General features: G+C 45.8%; 1 protein-coding gene across 6 annotated transcripts; it reads right to left on the bottom strand.

Annotated features, from left to right (window-relative positions):
- Positions 1-201: 201 nt before the first annotated feature.
- On the bottom strand, positions 202-16,923 carry LOC122379651 (TATA-binding protein-associated factor 2N-like). 6 transcript variants are annotated; one of them, XM_043362027.1, is made up of 7 exons: positions 16,883-16,923; positions 15,488-15,650; positions 4,994-5,155; positions 3,606-4,790; positions 3,110-3,336; positions 1,130-1,701; positions 202-692 (listed from the first exon to the last, which is right to left on the bottom strand). In XM_043362027.1, exons 2-7 carry the CDS (start codon positions 15,635-15,637, stop codon positions 610-612), a joined length of 2,379 nt encoding a protein of 792 aa, XP_043217962.1. In that variant the 5' UTR covers positions 15,638-15,650; positions 16,883-16,923; the 3' UTR covers positions 202-609. The 6 variants fall into 6 exon arrangements, with proteins under 6 accessions (XP_043217962.1, XP_043217958.1, XP_043217959.1 ...); XM_043362023.1 differs by having other exon boundaries at positions 16,850-16,906; XM_043362024.1 differs by having other exon boundaries at positions 16,668-16,896.

Here is a 16,923-nt window from a genome sequence, read left to right as displayed (position 1 = left end):
CCACCAGGCGACGGACGGAGATGCGTGGCACTGTGTGGCGAATCACAAAAACGGTCTTAAAATACCACTAAAAGACACCTCTGCGATTGGTGATGTCAAAATATTATCATAGCTGTGCAACTACGTCTCAGTCTGGTCTTGATCCGACGTCGGAAACCCACGCCCTGCACCACGTACTTGGTTTCATTTGACATGGACAAATATCGATCAAACAAGTTTATTACAACGATCCATTGCATGTATAACAACTGTGGCAACATGAAAACCTTGTACATACAGCCCATCGATGGTGTGAGGTAACAATATGCCCAATGTCACAGCTGAAAACCACACGGCTCTCCATACAATGTCACAGATGCAAACAACTGCACAGGTCTCCACACAATACCAGCCTACGACAGAGAAGCCACGGCAAAACACATCACCGTCGTGCACTACTGTGGCTGCGCGGATGGAAAGCACTGTCAAACGTATATTAAACTATTTGCTGCAAACACATTCAACATCCCCACATTGTACTCTGGCAGCTCCGTTCGCCAGTACGAACCCGTCGAAAAACCGATCTACCGCCACAGAACCGACCGCCTCCACCTCGAAACGATTAGAACTCTAATCGAACTTGACCTTCTTGCCCTCAAACTTGCCGATGGCGGGGCTCTGACTCTTCTTGGCCGCCCAGGACGGATGCACGCCTGCAACACACCAGTCCGACCCCGTCACACGCTGTCCATGGACCGTCTTGTGAACCGTTATACAGAATACGCATTAAATCCAATACTTATTGGTGTCACTTCATAACAGCACCTTTGAAAATTTCAGGCAGCTATTATGTATGTGCTAGTCTTAAACGATCACTTAACAACAAATCTTGGGCGACATATGAATAGATAGTTGCAAGACTAGATTTCGAATAGATGAAATAGATGACTGAAGAGATGGATAGATAAAATTAAGTTTAATAGATACTGCAAGAGAAAGAAGGGAAAATTGACACAAACTGAAGATCAATCCTAGCTGCACCCCGAAGGTCAAAACAGGGGGTTTCAAAACAGACTGAAAGTGTATCATACGTTATGGCTTGTGCAATGTTCACAGAGCCCCAGGGGAGTTAGTTGGCTGCTGAACTCACCTCCTGGGGAGGCTCCTCGTCCCCTGCCGCCGCCCCGTCCGCCTCTGTCCGAGCCGCCACGGCCGAACCCGCCCCGGCCGCGGCCGCGGTCGTCGCGGTCAAAGCCACCTCGGCCGCCGCGGAACCCGCCGCGCCCGCGGGGCCGGAACCCGCCCTCGGAACCGCCGCGGTCCGAGAACCCTCCGCGGCCGCCGCGGTCACCGCCCCTGCCCCGGAACCCGCCCCGTCCGCCCCTGTCAAAGCCTCCCCGTCCGCCCCTGCCGCGCGAGCTGTCCCGATCGAACCCGCCCCTGCCGCCGCGGTCCCCTCCCCGGCCCCGACCCCTGAACCCGCCCCTGCCGCCGCGGTCGAACCCGCCACGACCTCCCCTGAAGCCGCCCCTGCCGCTGCGGTCGAACCCTCCCCGGCCGCGGCCCCTGAAGCCGCCCCTGTCGCCGCCGCGCCCCCTGCCCCGGCCCCGCGGCGGTCCGGCCCCGGCGTCGTCGCCCGAGTCGCTGGCGTTTCCGTCCAGGTACCCGGGCCGGAGCAGCTTGCCTTTGGGCTTGTCGCCCTCCTCGGCCGAGTCGTCTGACCTGGAAATCGGCACACTGCGGTCAGCACCGCACGCGGAACCGTACGGTGCGCACATATCTACGCACGCAAACACTGAGATTGAATAGGTTATACCAATGCAGACTTACACTGGTTGTGTTGTAAGAATATCCGGGAGTTCATGAAATCTGGGAAGTCACACCTTGAATTTCGGTGCTAAAAGGTATGATAGAAAACCCATAGCTCGTGAATTATACATAGGGGAGAGTGGGGCACATTCGTGCAAAAAAAGGATAAATCCATAGATCTGTTCTTTGGTTGGTGCGATTGGAAAATTGTTGATTGTAGTATGGAAAGGAGCTATTACAGATATTTTCCTCTTTCAAAGCTATCATCTAAAATTGTCGGTTCTATTAGTAAAAAATTACTTTTAGCATCTCTGAACGTGTGCACGCAACTGCCCCAGGTATGGGGCACATTCGTGCAAGGGGTGGGGCACCTCCGTGCACCCTGCAAAGTTCGAAGAATTACCGGGCATTACCATAAATTTACCAAAAGAAATTGGCAGGGGGTCATTTCACTTGATTACTTTCGACAAGAATGCATTGCACAACAAATGTAGAAAGAATGGGCTAGCCAACAGAAAGTGCCAACTGCCGGCCATCGGCCCGCCTCCGTGACCTCGCCAAGGTCGCGTGAATTACTTGTCACGACGTCGCAAGCAGCCGAGACTGAGTCAGGCGAGCGCCATAAGTGAAACCTTATACAGATAGTCATAAAACATAAAAACGAAAAAAATATGCACGAATGTGCCCCTAGGCAGTGCGTGCACGAAACTGCCCTACAACGTTATTTGTAATATATTTCAAAATTTATTGTTGAAAAATGACACCTTTTCAACAAACAAGATAGCAGCAGTTCCGTGAATAGAGTGAGCTTCTTCGACCCCAATTTTGAAAAGCTGAACCACATTTCCGAGTCAGGATCACGAAAATTGATGCTATGAGAAAAGTTTGGAAAGCGCACGAATATTACAACTTTGCGTTTCTATCAAGCATGACAGCAGGTAGAGTGTTGTCTTATACAGTACACGAGGGGCGGCCATGATAGACATATTTTCATAATTTACCTTGAGCTCGTGCAGTCACTCGTGTTCCCATAAACTGCTGAAAACGAATGTGCGCATATGCACGAAAGTGCCCCACTCTCCCCTACATGTTTCTAAACACAAGGGGAAAACGCTAACCACAACACACGCTTATCATGTGCCTCTCCTCTCTTTCTACTTTCCTCAGAACAACATTGCATTACAATCCTTAGAACATTGCATTACTTTCCTAATTATAACAGCATTGGAAAATGCAATCGTAGTTACCAGTTAGTGCGCTCCGGTCAGCCCAATCCACACCCCACCGCGCACTCTGAGCCCACTGACACCCCTCCACGTACCGGTCTGCCCGAGGCCCTGCCGACATCGCGCCGCCGCCGCCCCTGCCCTGGAAGCGTCCGCGGTGGCCGCGCTCGGCTCCCCTCCACTTGCCGCGCGGCACGCGCTCGCCGGCCGCGCCGGCGCGCAGCTGCTGCCGCTCCACCATCCGCCGGCGGCCCTGCATCAGCACGTCGTCGCCGGCGTCTCCGTCATCGTCATCGCCGTCCTCGTCGGCTTCCTCATCCTCCTGGCCGCGACGGAGTCAGAGGGTCAGCCAGAGGCAGGATTTAGGCAAAGCAACATCCATAACAGTTACATAACAGCCTTTCATACGATACAGAAAATGAGGCCTTAGATGGAGTGTGCGCCGTTTGTTGACAGGAAGGGCCAACCCAGAACCCGTTTGTCACAAAAAGTGAGTCATCTAGTTACGCTTGCTGATCGTCCGTCGGCCAGTGAATAAGTTATGAAATATCAATAAAAAGTGTCAGCTGTCAGGTAACCGTAAACACTCACCTCATCCTCATCGTCGATGCCCCCCATGAAGAACGACGAGCGCTTCGAGTTGGCCGTCGGCTCATCGTCCGACTCGTCGTCGTCGTCGTCTTCGTCTAGACTGATATCCTTGTCCTCGGCCACTTCATCCAACTTGATACGCTTTATCTTCATCTGACCCTTGCTCTTGCCAATGTCTTCCTTTTTGCCATTCAGTGGTCTCTTGCCTCCCTTCGCTGCCACAGGAGCCGCCTCTTCCTCCTCAGACATGCTCTCATCTTCATCCTCCTCTTCGCCTTCGCCGTCCTCACCTTCCGACTCGCCATCGTCGGACTCCATGGAGACCAGCCCGCCGTGTCTGGCGGCGATGTGTGCGTCGACGTCGTCCGTGTCTGGCTCGTCGTCTTCGTCCCGAGAGTCATATTCGTCCTCATCGGAACTTACGTCGCCATTTTCACCCAAATCGTGTTCATTCATCAACTTCTCATATTCATCCATTTCGTCCGAGTCGGCAGTACCATTAGCCACGATATTCGAAGTCTCTGCGTCCCCGTCGTCGTCGCTATCTACTTCATCCTCCTCTCCTCTCTCTTCTTCACCCTCTTCTCCGCTCTCTTCTTCACCCTCATCTCCGCTCTCTTCGGCTAATCCATCTGCCTCGTCTTCGCCGTCAGATTCGTCTTCTTCCCCTTCCTCAGCCATTCTGTCCAATAACTCTGGTTCTCCTTCACTGTCTGACTCTTCCTCCTGTTCATCCAGATCATCGTCTTCGTCATCGCTTTCGTCAGCCTCAACAACTGTCTGCTTGTTCGGTTTCTTCGCGGTTGTCTTTTTGGACGGTGTGGCGGCAGACTTCACTTTAGCGGGCGATATCACCTCGTCATCAGCATCGCTTTCATTTTCCTCGTCCGATTCATCGCCTCCCCCGTCATCGCCCGAATCATTTGACTCTCCGGCGCTGTCGCCTCCCGAGCCGCCGCCCGACTTGGGCTTGTACGGCTTTATCTTCAGCAGAAGTCTGGGCACGTCTTTCTCCCAAGTGGGGTGCCGCTGTCTGAATTTCTGCAGCTTCTCCTGGAAAGCCGGAAACATCGCGACACGGGCCTTTGCTCTGACGTCGATTGGCGTATTAGCATTATTGATAACACTCTCCAGATCCTTTGTTTCCGCAACACCATATCTGGCTACTTCATCCTTCTTCAATTTCTGCAAAAGAATGGATAATAGGTGTCAATAACAAGTACCTACCAAATGATAAAGCATGGAATGACTAAAGTCTTGCCAATCTCAAAATGTTCCTTAAAAGTTAGCTGTAACTTTCATTAAATCGCTTAGTCAAGCTGCACAGTGTAATGAAGTTCATGACAAAAGAACTTGCATGCAACTTTAAAATGTGCATTTCAACCAACCTTCAATAATTGAATTTCCTCCTTCAGGCGCTTCAGTTTACGTGCGTTTTTCTCAAGCTGCTTTTCGTTGCCTTTCTTCTTTTCTAGCAGAGCAGCATGTTTTGTCAGCTTACTAACCACATTGACCTTTGCTTGCTTCACCCTTTTCCTCAATACAACGAGCTGGGCAGAGAGAAAAATCAATCAGCATTCAATGAGCAAAATTAAGTCCAACATCTAGAGAGAAAACCTTATTTATAGCACAAACAAAGCAATATCATCCAAAGCCCTTCTTAAAAGATTGGGTTCAAATTACCTGGCAAACATGAGTTTGCTAGTCCCAGCCGGCCATCCCAAATGAGGCCCACATGGGCTAGAAGTGGGAAATCTGGGCGAATGTGGGCTGGGCTACAGCTGCCGGACATTGGTCACGTGACCACATTTTCCGTTTGACCTTGAGTTGGCACCAGATTTTGTCGACAGATGTGGCGCAGCTTATTTTACTGCATTATTTTAGATGCTAAATATTTAGACTGTGGTGGTAAATGATACCGTGTAAATAATATTGAATCATCGGTGACATAGTTACCATTGAAACTTGAATAGCATCAATAAAATACAATTAAACTATTATTACTCTTCCATTGATTTTATTGTGTTTGCAGGCATAGGTAGAAACTGAAGAGCTGAGCCTGCAGCTTACAGTTGTTCTTCTATAATTATTAATGCATAATTCAAGGCTACTGAGGGCTGCAAATTTGTTTCACTTATCTTTAATAACTTATGCCCTACCTTCATCAACCATTATCTGTAAGAATCTTGCATCAATCATTACCAGACTTATTAGTGTTTTTTTTTACATGCCTATACGCCCCGGCCGCGAGAGTGAGCGGGTACGACTCCCTCGCCCTAATTGAGCTAGCCTCGCGGGAAAAACAAGCATGTGTGCCGTTACGGGACCGGGGACGCAGCGATTGATGCACGCTTTAAAAGTCTTAGGTCAACTGGTGGCCTCTGAGGGTCAGGTCAAGTGCCCCGAGGGCCAAAATACGATTTCGGGTTTTGAGAAATAACTTTGCCAAAAAACGGCGCAGAGTCGCGATTTTAGTACCATCATGTTTGTCATGCTCCGGTGCGTCAAATGGTACACTTTTGTTTGGGTGGGGTCAACATAAGCTGCTCACATCGGGTCAAAGTCAGGTCAGAGGCACTCAGGTCACGAAGTTGGTCGGAGGAGATTATATCGTATATCATTCGATTCGGTAGGTCTTCCCGAGTCCATTGGCGACTTTTCCGACTTGCCAGTTCAATTTTAACTGGAGTTATTGGCGAAAAAACTTGTGACCTTTGTGAAAAGATGCAAAGGTGAAGCATTGGACATTGCAAGAAGTGCATGAAATTGCGATTCCATGTGCTTGAGCTAGGTTTAGATCATTCTCGGCGTCAAAATTACAGTTTCCATATTTTTCCCATCGACATGTAATGGTGACGTCACGCGATCGGCCTGACCTCATGTGACCTCTAGGAGAAATCCGGGATATACAAGTTTTGAGACTTCTAGAGGATACTAGGTCCTGTACGTATCATCTCGCTGTGACAGCTCCTCTGGCACCGAAGGCATTGCGAAGTTTCGGTATTTTGGGACTATTGCAGAGGTTCACGTGTGACGTCATAAGTCAGTGATCTAACCTGAGACGGAAATGCAATTGGTTTCCAAAGATGCGTATGGAAGCAAAGATAAGGTGTGCCAAATAGCAGCCCTCTAGCTGTAAGGTGTTTTGAGCTATCGCCAAAAGTCGTGAGTGGAGCGCTACTGACTCCTCCAGTCGGCCGCCGGGGGTTAGGAGGCGTGCAGGGTATCGGAAAACCACCTGGTACTTAGCGAATTTTGCCGATAAAAATACGTATCTTATGCCGACTTATAGCCAAAAGACGACTGAATATCAAACCAGTCGTATCCTTGCACTAAATGGCTTGGTTTAGACACGATAGGTCTTAAAAGAAAAGGCCCCATGCATTCTCTATGGGCGCCGCGAGGCCGTTGGCACCAGAGTTTCGGGAAGTGCCCTCGCCACAACCGCACGTGCAGATTTGGTCACGTGACCAAGCGCGTTTGCCGCCACTGTATTTATATACACTGTGGGCTGGGCTACATCTGGGCATGTCACGGGCGTCCAACTGGGTCCCAGATGGGCTAAATAGCATATTTACGTCTGGACAACGAGTTGCGTTGGAGAGGCCGGAAATAGTGGCGATTTCAGGACCGCAAGAATGGACCGCCATTGGAATGATTCTTTTTGAACCCGTGCACTGTTTTTGGCTGGAATTTAATAGTTAGTACAAAACATTTTGTGATTACGTTTGGCCAAGAATGAATACCATCAGCGCTAAGTTTTCACTACCATTGCATTTTGTCCAGAAGCATATAGTGCTGTAATATTGCAGTTCTTGCGCGTTTGTTACAAAATATGAAGCAAACATGCAAAAAGGTTCCAAAGTAACGTTGTATATCGCAAAATATATTGACCTCAAGTTCCATCCGTTGCATGATTGACTAGACAGATTTACACATTTCAAGTTTATCTTGGATCAGAGGTGTCAGTGTAGTTCATCAGTGCCAGAGGTTAACTTGAGGGGAAGCTATGATAATTGCTCTTGTCCATCCACTAAGAAGTTATTAAATATTACATATTTTGTTTTGTGTATTCCAAGAGGAGAGGGAACTATTTTCTTTGTGCCTTCATGTCAGAATTGAAGATGGATCATACAATTTTCAAGGCAGTTAATCAACCAAGTATTTAGTCTTTCTCATATATAAGCTGTGACTAAGAAGAAAAGGTTGATCAATCCTGAAGTTCAGTCATCTTACTTCAACTTGGCAGGAAGATCCCCAAGGACAGAGGATATATTGTATACCTATCCTGTAAATCAAAGCGTTTTTGTGACTGCAAGGCTTAGCTATTTGTTGTGTGCTCGGAGTGAGGCTATGGGCGTTTTTGTTGTATGTTTTTGTGGGAGATTGAATATAACTGTGACCCTGTGTTTGTTTGTATATTTACTACAGTCCAACAGCACACTCACCTGACATACTCATTACTCACCCAGCTCATAGCTTTACCCCACAGGATTTGTACTTGTTGATGTCTTGAGCATGAACAAAGCACTAAAGTAGCCTAGTTATCATTTCCCACATTTTTCTGAGCATCTAACATGGCATACACTGTTGTGCTGAGCAGCTTCAGAGAAGAGACACTTTAAACGCACAGACTCTCACCATGCCACCCAATGAGCCAGTTCCTCATTTGACTGTTTCCCTGGATAGTTGGATGCGGCTTGGCAAGGTGAGCTAACTGTTGGCAAGTTGAAGGTTAGCAGGTGAGATGGAGCTAGGGTGAGTAAGTACCTACCTATAACTGAATGCTACTGCTATGCAGGTCTTGGGTAGGTTGCAAATATGTGTGATGAATGATGATTGAGGTTAGGTCAGATTAGTCAGGTATGCTCAGCCCTCAGGTCACATTTTTATGGACACTAGGCAATTTAAAAACTAACAACCTAATATAAGAGCACCCAACTAACCTACACAACTACTAGCTATATGACTAAGTACCTACCTACTTGTGCCTACATCTCGAGTCGAGATGTAGGCACAAGTTTCTCGAGATTCTCGACTCATACCAAGTCAAAATAAACTATAAAGTTCCTTGCTGGAAGATTACCCTCAGTACTTTTTATCACAGCCCTGTGAAGAAAACTAATACTTCTAAGTTCTGAGTCATTTCTGGTCATCCACAGAAAGAAATGCTGACAGCTTTGCTATTGTATATTGGACCAATAATCACTCATGACTATGAACACATCATACGATCACATCGTTGCATGGATTGTATTTGTCACATTGACAATTCTTCTTAAATCCTTTTTTTCAAGAAATGCAAAGTAATGATGAACATCAAATTAAACATTTAACTGATTTAGTGATCCAAGCGGCAAGCTGTCTCCTCCAGTAGCAATGGAATGATTGTGTGTTTCATTTGCCAGACACTGAGTAATTTGCACATTACGACATTACCATTCTGCAAAGTAAAGCTGCCCGAGTTCATTCACTCTAGATTTTTTCACTTGATAGTTAACACAAATTAATCTTGCTGTTGTAAGTTATAATTCAATATTCACACCAATACATCAATATGCGTTCATCAGCCAGCATTTTCTCAAATTTTCTGGCTTGATATTGCTCAGCGTGCTCTTCAGTATTGATCTCCTGCAATAGTATAGCTTGTTTTTTACCAATAAGCTCTTTTAATTTTACTTTTTCTTGCTGATAAGTGAGCCAGACCAACTTGCGTTTATCAACCAACATTTCCTAAATTCAACTTGATATTGCTCAGGGCTCAGGAGTCAGGACTCTGGAGCCTTAGCCTCCTGGATACTTGGAATTGTTTTCAGTCAACATGTTTCTTTAATATGATACGCGTATAATTCAATCACAAGGGATCCGAAACTTCCAACAAAACGACGTACACGAGTACGAAAACACCAGATGAACTTGAAAAAGGCCTTTTGGAACAGAGCCAAGCGGTGCTCCATTTGTTTGTTTACAATAATTGTAGTGCTGATGTATTGTTTTATGACTCTAGCGGTCGGCTTATTAAAATGAAACAATTTAACCAAATCTATTAGGCAAGTAATATTTTTCTGAGAGAACTAAAATATTTAAAAGCTAAACACTATGAAATACAGGAATCGGAACGAAAAAGTAACCTAAAAATCCAGCCTAATCACCGGCTCCTAAAACTGCGACAAAATCAGCACTTTTCCCCGCAACTCGTTGTCCAGACGTAAATATGCGGCTAAATAGGCTAACTTTACGTGCTGGACTTGGCCAGCGCCTCCACTCTTCAAACTCATAGTGAGACAATCTGGAGATACGGAGAATGTGTCTGCGCACTCCACAGCGTGCATGCCTAGTGCCTATCGTTACTTTGTTATTTAGTTTCAGCATAACTATATGCAGTGATCTGTGCCGCTACCCTGCCAGACTCCTGATCTGGCAGCCACCTAGGCACGCCCCTGCCCGCGTTCCTGCCAGATCGCTGATACTGTGCCGCCGGCGTTCGTTGTGTGGCGGCACCGCCGGCAGTTGGTGACTAAAATTCGTTTTTTTCCAAAGGACGCTGGCTCCAGGCATGTTTTTCGAACAAGCACGTGTTTTAGCGAGCAAAACGAGCAAAAACTGAACCTGAGAAAATCGAGCGTCGACTAATTTTAAAATGTGATTTTTTGCCGATAATTTCCATATGTGCGTTTTGGAACCAGATATGAGAACAGTGGTGACGTCATGCTGTCGAACATGTATTGCAATGTAACGCATAACTATCCTGGACGGAACCGCTTACTCGATTATAAGCTCGGCAACAGTGAAAAACTAAGTTTCACCCAAATTCGTTGACACTTGTCCCATTGCACGGACATTTGGGTGCCTGCTGCCACCAGTGACGTCATCATAGTATGCTCATTTTTAAGAAACAATTTCCAGCTACTTACCGTGCACAATTTGAAATCGATTATTTTTTCGGTGAGAAATTCCTGGCCAGACACTGAAGCTGCCAAAACTCACGTGAGAGCTTCGATATTGAACTTTGAGCCAGTTTATATACACTGTGGAGCCAGTGTCCTTTTGAAAAAAAAACGAACTATAGACAAAATACAGCGCTGACGTACCGTAAAATGGGGTGTTAAGGGACCGTGGGGTGATAAGGGACAGTTGCGTGGGAAAAACTTTGAGTCATATTATGTTCCTAATTTGAGAAGGTTAACCCGCGCACCGACGGGGGTCTGCGCCAGCTTCGCACCGACGGGGGGGGGGCGGATGACCGCCCCCCCCCCCCCTGAGATCTCAAGAACGAAGCAAGATAGCGACAAGCGGTAAACGGCATCGGATACGCACGGTCAAGATCTACAATTTTTACAAAGGTCATTTTCAGGTCAGGTCAAAGATGACGTCACAGGGGTCGAAAAAGTCAAAATGGCGGCGCTAGATATGGAGTTTTTCTCGAATAACTTTCGAATTAGTCAAGATAGGAACAAACTAAGGGCATCATCGTGATCCTCTCGTCAATCCGCATCGAATGATATATATGTTGACCTCGAAAGGTCAAGGTCAAAGGTTGACCTCAGGTCACGTGACCTCGAGGTCATCATGTATATCATTCGATGCGTCTTGACGAGCTGAACACAATGAGACCATCCACGCGTCTGTATCTTGTTCCTGTACGGAGTTATTGGCCAAAAACCTTTGGTGACCTTTGATGACGTCACATGACCTCACAGCTGCCCAACAGCAAAACAGACCTCAAGGTAGTGAAGGTTGATCGTATATGAAGTCATGTATGGTATATGGGGCCATTCCGACCCGTTTTAGTGGTAAAAACAGGGAGTTGATTTTTCCCCCATTGACTTATAATGGGGAGGTCGCGAAATTGACCTGACCTTAGGTCACCGATATCAAAATTCCGAGATATACAAATTTTAGCTACTAATGACCTAATAACATCCTGCGACTTTCAAAGGCCTCCGACATCTACTGTAGCTCTGGCACGGTGACAAAGTTGCAAAAAAGCGACTTGAGGTTGGGTCATTCAAAGTGACCTGGTGACCTGACCTTGATAGGTAGGAAGTTCAAACTTGCACACCATGTGTAAAATTGATGAGGTAATAGTCGTACAAAATTTCGCGGCCGCGGTTTTCCCGCTATTCGCAAAAAAACCTCAGGGGGGGGGGGATATCCGCCCCCCCCGTCGGTGCGCGGGTTAAATAAAAACTTGAGTGTGGTAGTTGACACTGTTTTGTTCTTGACTATAGGACAAAATGGCATGGTTTTTCATGCAAGTGATTTGGTTCAAAAATGGTTTTGAAAATCATGCTACATTTTCACAAAATTGAAACATCTCCAAAACTCTGTGTGTACCACATAAACTGGTAGGTGACAGGGAAAATGAATGCATAGGTGTATTGTCACATGTGTTGCACATGTTTCCTGAAAAACTTATACATATCCACTGATTCATTCATCATCCTCTACCTCTTTTCCGGACGCATGCACATCTTGAGGTGGATGTGGGGTGCTAAGGGACAGGGAAGAAAAAATAAAAAATAATATCTAAGTATAATTTCATAAAGTTTTCTTTCAGTGGGCATGGAAAGCACCAAATTCCACATAAAATGCTGGCAAGTTCATGCTTTTATCTCTAGCACATCTTAAGTTACATAACAAAACACCTTAACCCGCGCCGGGCCGGTGCTCTGAGATTCCGCGCCGGGCCGGGGAGGGGTGTCTGAACACCCCCCCCCCCCCCTTCTAACTCGGCTCCTGGGCCACGTAGCGACACGCAGTAAGCGGCAATCGAAAGAACGTCCAAAATAAGGACGAAAACACTTCGGTCATTTTTTGGGTCAGGTCAAAGGTCAGGTCACCAGAGGTCACCAAGGGTCAAATGTTCACTATTTCAACATTTTGGAAACTGCCAACGGCTATCTCGGGAACCGATAGAGCTACAGCGCCGCAGAAAAGCGCATTCGATAGCCCCTTTTACAGACCTTTCTGAGTAATGTTCTCAGATTTGACCTCAGGTCAACGGTTTAGCCTCCAGAGGGCAAAAACTCCAAAAATAGCCGTTTTTACGAAAGACGTTTTTCGGCAATAACTTTTGACTCAAAAAAGCCATGACATTATTTTTGCCACCATCGTGTTCCTCTCGTCGAGACGCGTCGAATGAACTATAATTTGACCTTGAAAGGTCAACTTGAAAATTTGATCTCAGGTCAAGGTCATGACCTGACCGGAAAAGGTCATGTTGCATATCAGTCGATCCGCAACGTCGAGCCGAACACATCTAAGGCGTTTTTAGCGCTCTAGCACGCCTCTATCAGAAGTTATTAGCGAAAAACTGTTAGATTCTGTTCGTGACCTGAGATGACCTCGGGGACATAACGAGGGGTCACAGTTGCCATTTTCCGGTTCAGTGTGTCCATTTTACCTACACCTCGATGTTTGAGAGTGTCTAGAATAGCGTTCGTGCAAAACAGACGCTTTTCAATTTTCTCCCATTGACTTATAATGGAGAGGTCGCAAAATTGACCTGACCTTAGGTCACCGATATAAAAATTCCGAGATATACATTTTATAGATAATGTTGCTCTAATCAATCGCTGAAAGTTTCAATGCAATCTATCAATCGGTGTAGCTATGACGAGCATTCTTATTTTTTTCTGAGGTGAGGTCACTTGGCGTGACCTGGTGACCTGACCTAAGGTGACCTGGGTCTGAAATTTTCACAATATGTGCGGAAAAGATGCACGAACAGGTGTGCCAAAAACGGCGGCGCCGCCGTTTTTGAGATATCTGCGATAAACCGCAGGGGGGGGGGGGTGTTCAAACACCCCCCCCCCCCGGCCCGGCGCGGGTTAAAACTCCCGTAACACTCTCTTTTACAATGATGGGTCAATGAAGACTGATGTAGGTAAATGTGATGTCATCATAAAAAGGCCAAAACAAAGAGGGCAACATAATGACAAGTGACTAGCTTCAAAATGGGTTTTTGTTGATGACAGAAGGGTACTTTTTGGTTCTGTTAACCTTAAAATTAGCACATTTTCCAGAAGCGTAAACTGCATATCATGTAATTGGCTAAAAAGGCCACTAGTGGTGAATGAACCTGACTTGTTTTGTGACAGGATATGCAAAACATTTCGATAAATAAATTGTGTGCTCTTTCACACCCCGATTGTGGGCATTTGATGACCATTTCTTGGAATAATATAGGTGTCCCTTAACGCCTCACATTGGGGTGCTAGGGGACAGTAATGAAGAAAATAAAAAATAATATGGAGGGATATATTTTTAAAACTTAAATGTGGCAGGCATGTAAAGCACCAAATTCCACATAAAGTGCTGACAATTTGATGCTTCTATCTCAAACCCTTCTTGAGTTATAAAACAAAACACCGTAAAACTGTCCCTTAACACCCCATTTTACGGTACCGCTCGGGCCTCTACACTATCGTTACAAACTCCCTTTTTCACAATAGGTACGCATCCGTTTCCGTTCTCTACCCTCCACCGGCCGCCTACATGCAGTGGTAGCGCAGCGCAGTGGTTAGGGTCCCCGCATCAAGATCCATAGGTCTTGAGTTCGAATCTCTGGGGATCTAGTAAGAGGCAAAGGGTACGCGGTTCTCCCACGTGTGACCATATTGCTTTTTGGGATTCACGCGGAAATAATGGTCGACATAAGCTGGGTCCCAAATCCCAATTAAAACCCATGTGGGCTTTTTGCATGCGTCAATGTGAGTCCCAACTGGGAAAGCCCGTGTGGGATCCATACACATGCACATCGACGCATTTTTTCCAAACCCCATATCTGTTCTCCCGTGAATTTCCGGGAGGCACGAAAGATCCCATTTAAAAAGTGTCCAATAATTCGATCCTGATCAAATATGTGTGTTAGTAAGGTTGTTCCGACATTGCTTGATCTGCTAAGGCAGACAAACTTGAGAAAAATCGAGTCACTACCATTTTTGAAAGTTTCTTTTAAACTTGTCCGAAATGCACGGGAAAGCAGATATGGGGTTTGGAAAAAAACACAGCGATATATCCCAACTGGGTCCTATATGGGCCCCACTTGGGCTGCCCATGTGGGTCCCAACTGGGAAAGCCCATATGAGGCTCAATATGGGCCCCAGTTGGGTCCAACATGGGCCCCACCTGGGGTGCGCAGATAGGACCCAGTTGGACGCCCATGACATGCCCATCTGGGTCTGTGGTGGGCAGCCCCAATGGGCCCCAGTTTGCTGCCCATGTGGCCTGTGGGCCCCACTTGGGAAGGCTGGCTGGGGTGCTTTCATGAGTTATGAAATATGAAAATATTATGGTGTTATAGCCTATACGTCATAGGTGGTAATTTACTATCAACAATTGTTAAATTTTAGCAGCATCAACCAAGGACCAGGGTTCAAATCACAGAAGAAAAAAAATTCAAAATTTGCAATGGAACACTGTTGTCAGCAAAAAATGACAAAAAACTGATTTACTCTGATCTGACAAATAAGCAGGATTGACAAACTCCAAGCTATAGGCATAAGCTCAGAGGCTTGTGCAAAGATCTTAATTGCATATGATCAGTACAATTTTAGATCTAGTCTTTACATCTTGACCCATGATGCCATCTGATATTTCCAGGAGTGATTCAACCCATTCAACCTACCTTTCCAAGATTATTTGTGGCATCTAAAGGTGAAAATTTTGTTCTGAATTCTACTAACTAACAATTGACACTAACACTCTCTTATATAATCGTGACTGCCTATTATTTTTACAATTAGGTGTTTTAAGAAATGGTTGGGGATCATAAGGCAAACAGGACTGTTCAAATGATGTTATGTTACTTAGTGCATTTATTGACCAATAGAGGCATCTTAATTCTTATACAAGCAGACAAATATTGAGCCACTTACATGTTTCACCAGCAGAACCCTTGTAAGGCGCTTTCCTTCCTTTGCTTTCCTTTTCGGCGTCCCTTTAGCCTTAGGAGACATATCTGCCTTTCCGTTGACTTTAAGAACAGATGCAGGTGGTGCAGAAATCTTCTTTGCCTTCTTCACCATGGTGAATGAGCAGCTGTTTGAAATAAAATTCAGTGATCAAATACCCATTATATTGATATCTTGCATAAACAGATTTTTGGCATTATTTTGAGGCAGAAAAATTAAAAAACAAACGATATTCAAAACCTCATGTAGCAAACAGTTGGCATTTTGGGGGGCTTGGACAGGCAAAGACAAACTATTTTTAAGGGACCCCACCTTCAAAAAAGTTATGAATGAATGAAGAGTTATGAAAAAGTTATGAATATGAATTGGCATAAAAGTGATGTCCCTTGATTCAGAAAGATCCAAAATGAATACCTATCAACCAAATTTCTCTGAAAAATATTCACTGGTTTCCACAGGGGCGCGGGAACTACGTTCACACTGGGGGGGCACACCATAATCGAGATCAACCTCGGGTACCCCCAAATCTAGTTTTTTTCACTGGTTTTAGGCCACTTATTTTTCATCCCTTGGCTTTTTCAACAAAAAAGAAAACATTTGCAAAAAAGTGTGGTATTCAATCTCAAAACTGTGGGGGCATTGCCGGGCCCCCACTGCCCCCCGGCTCCCGCGCCTATGGGTTTCCAAGATCGCAGACTTTCACTTTTGTTTACTTTTTTGGGACCTCCACTGTTCCTACAACATCATTTGAAAACAATAATTTGGCATCCTTAAAGTGTGACAGATGATGCGCACAATGCAGCATACCCATATCACTACACCACGTGCTACCTACCAAACGTTTTAGTAAAGGTTTAAAAATTGTTAGATCTGCGCTGACATCACACATTCAGAGGGGGCATTAAAAACATTACATTAGCCCATCTGAATCCAAAAGCTGCAACTTTGAGAACATACTTTTGAATTAAAGCATTTTTTTGTTGTTGTAGTACCAAAACGAGTAATTGCAGGCCAGGGACCCCAATTTGGCTATCTCAACTCAAAACTAATGTTAGGGTGGGATGGTCACTTAACTTAACTAGTGTAGCATAAGACACCCTGGCTATGCCGTGGCTTTAGCCTTTTGGTACCTACGGCTACTTGCCTTTTTTACACCCTCCAAAACAAACCCTGTCACTCAAGACACTGGTCAAGACACTTAGGTAACAATACTGCTACTTAGGAAAAAAATAGCTTGAGCTCCTTACAATAATCCAATCAATAATCTTTATTGCAATTCTTCCCAAATTAAAACTAAGGTAATAGACCACGACCCAGGCCAAATACCACAACCCCGTCCCATGTAAAACACTGCGCTACCAATGCGCACACACGTGTTGTGACGTGAGGAAGCATGGATG

Source organism: Amphibalanus amphitrite, unplaced genomic scaffold, assembly GCF_019059575.1.
Source record: "Amphibalanus amphitrite isolate SeventyFive unplaced genomic scaffold, NRLGWU_Aamphi_draft 000082F_arrow, whole genome shotgun sequence".
NCBI lineage: Eukaryota > Metazoa > Arthropoda > Thecostraca > Balanomorpha > Balanidae > Amphibalanus > Amphibalanus amphitrite.
Note: the sequence above shows the minus strand (reverse complement) of the source record. Positions and strands in the feature narration are given on the sequence as shown.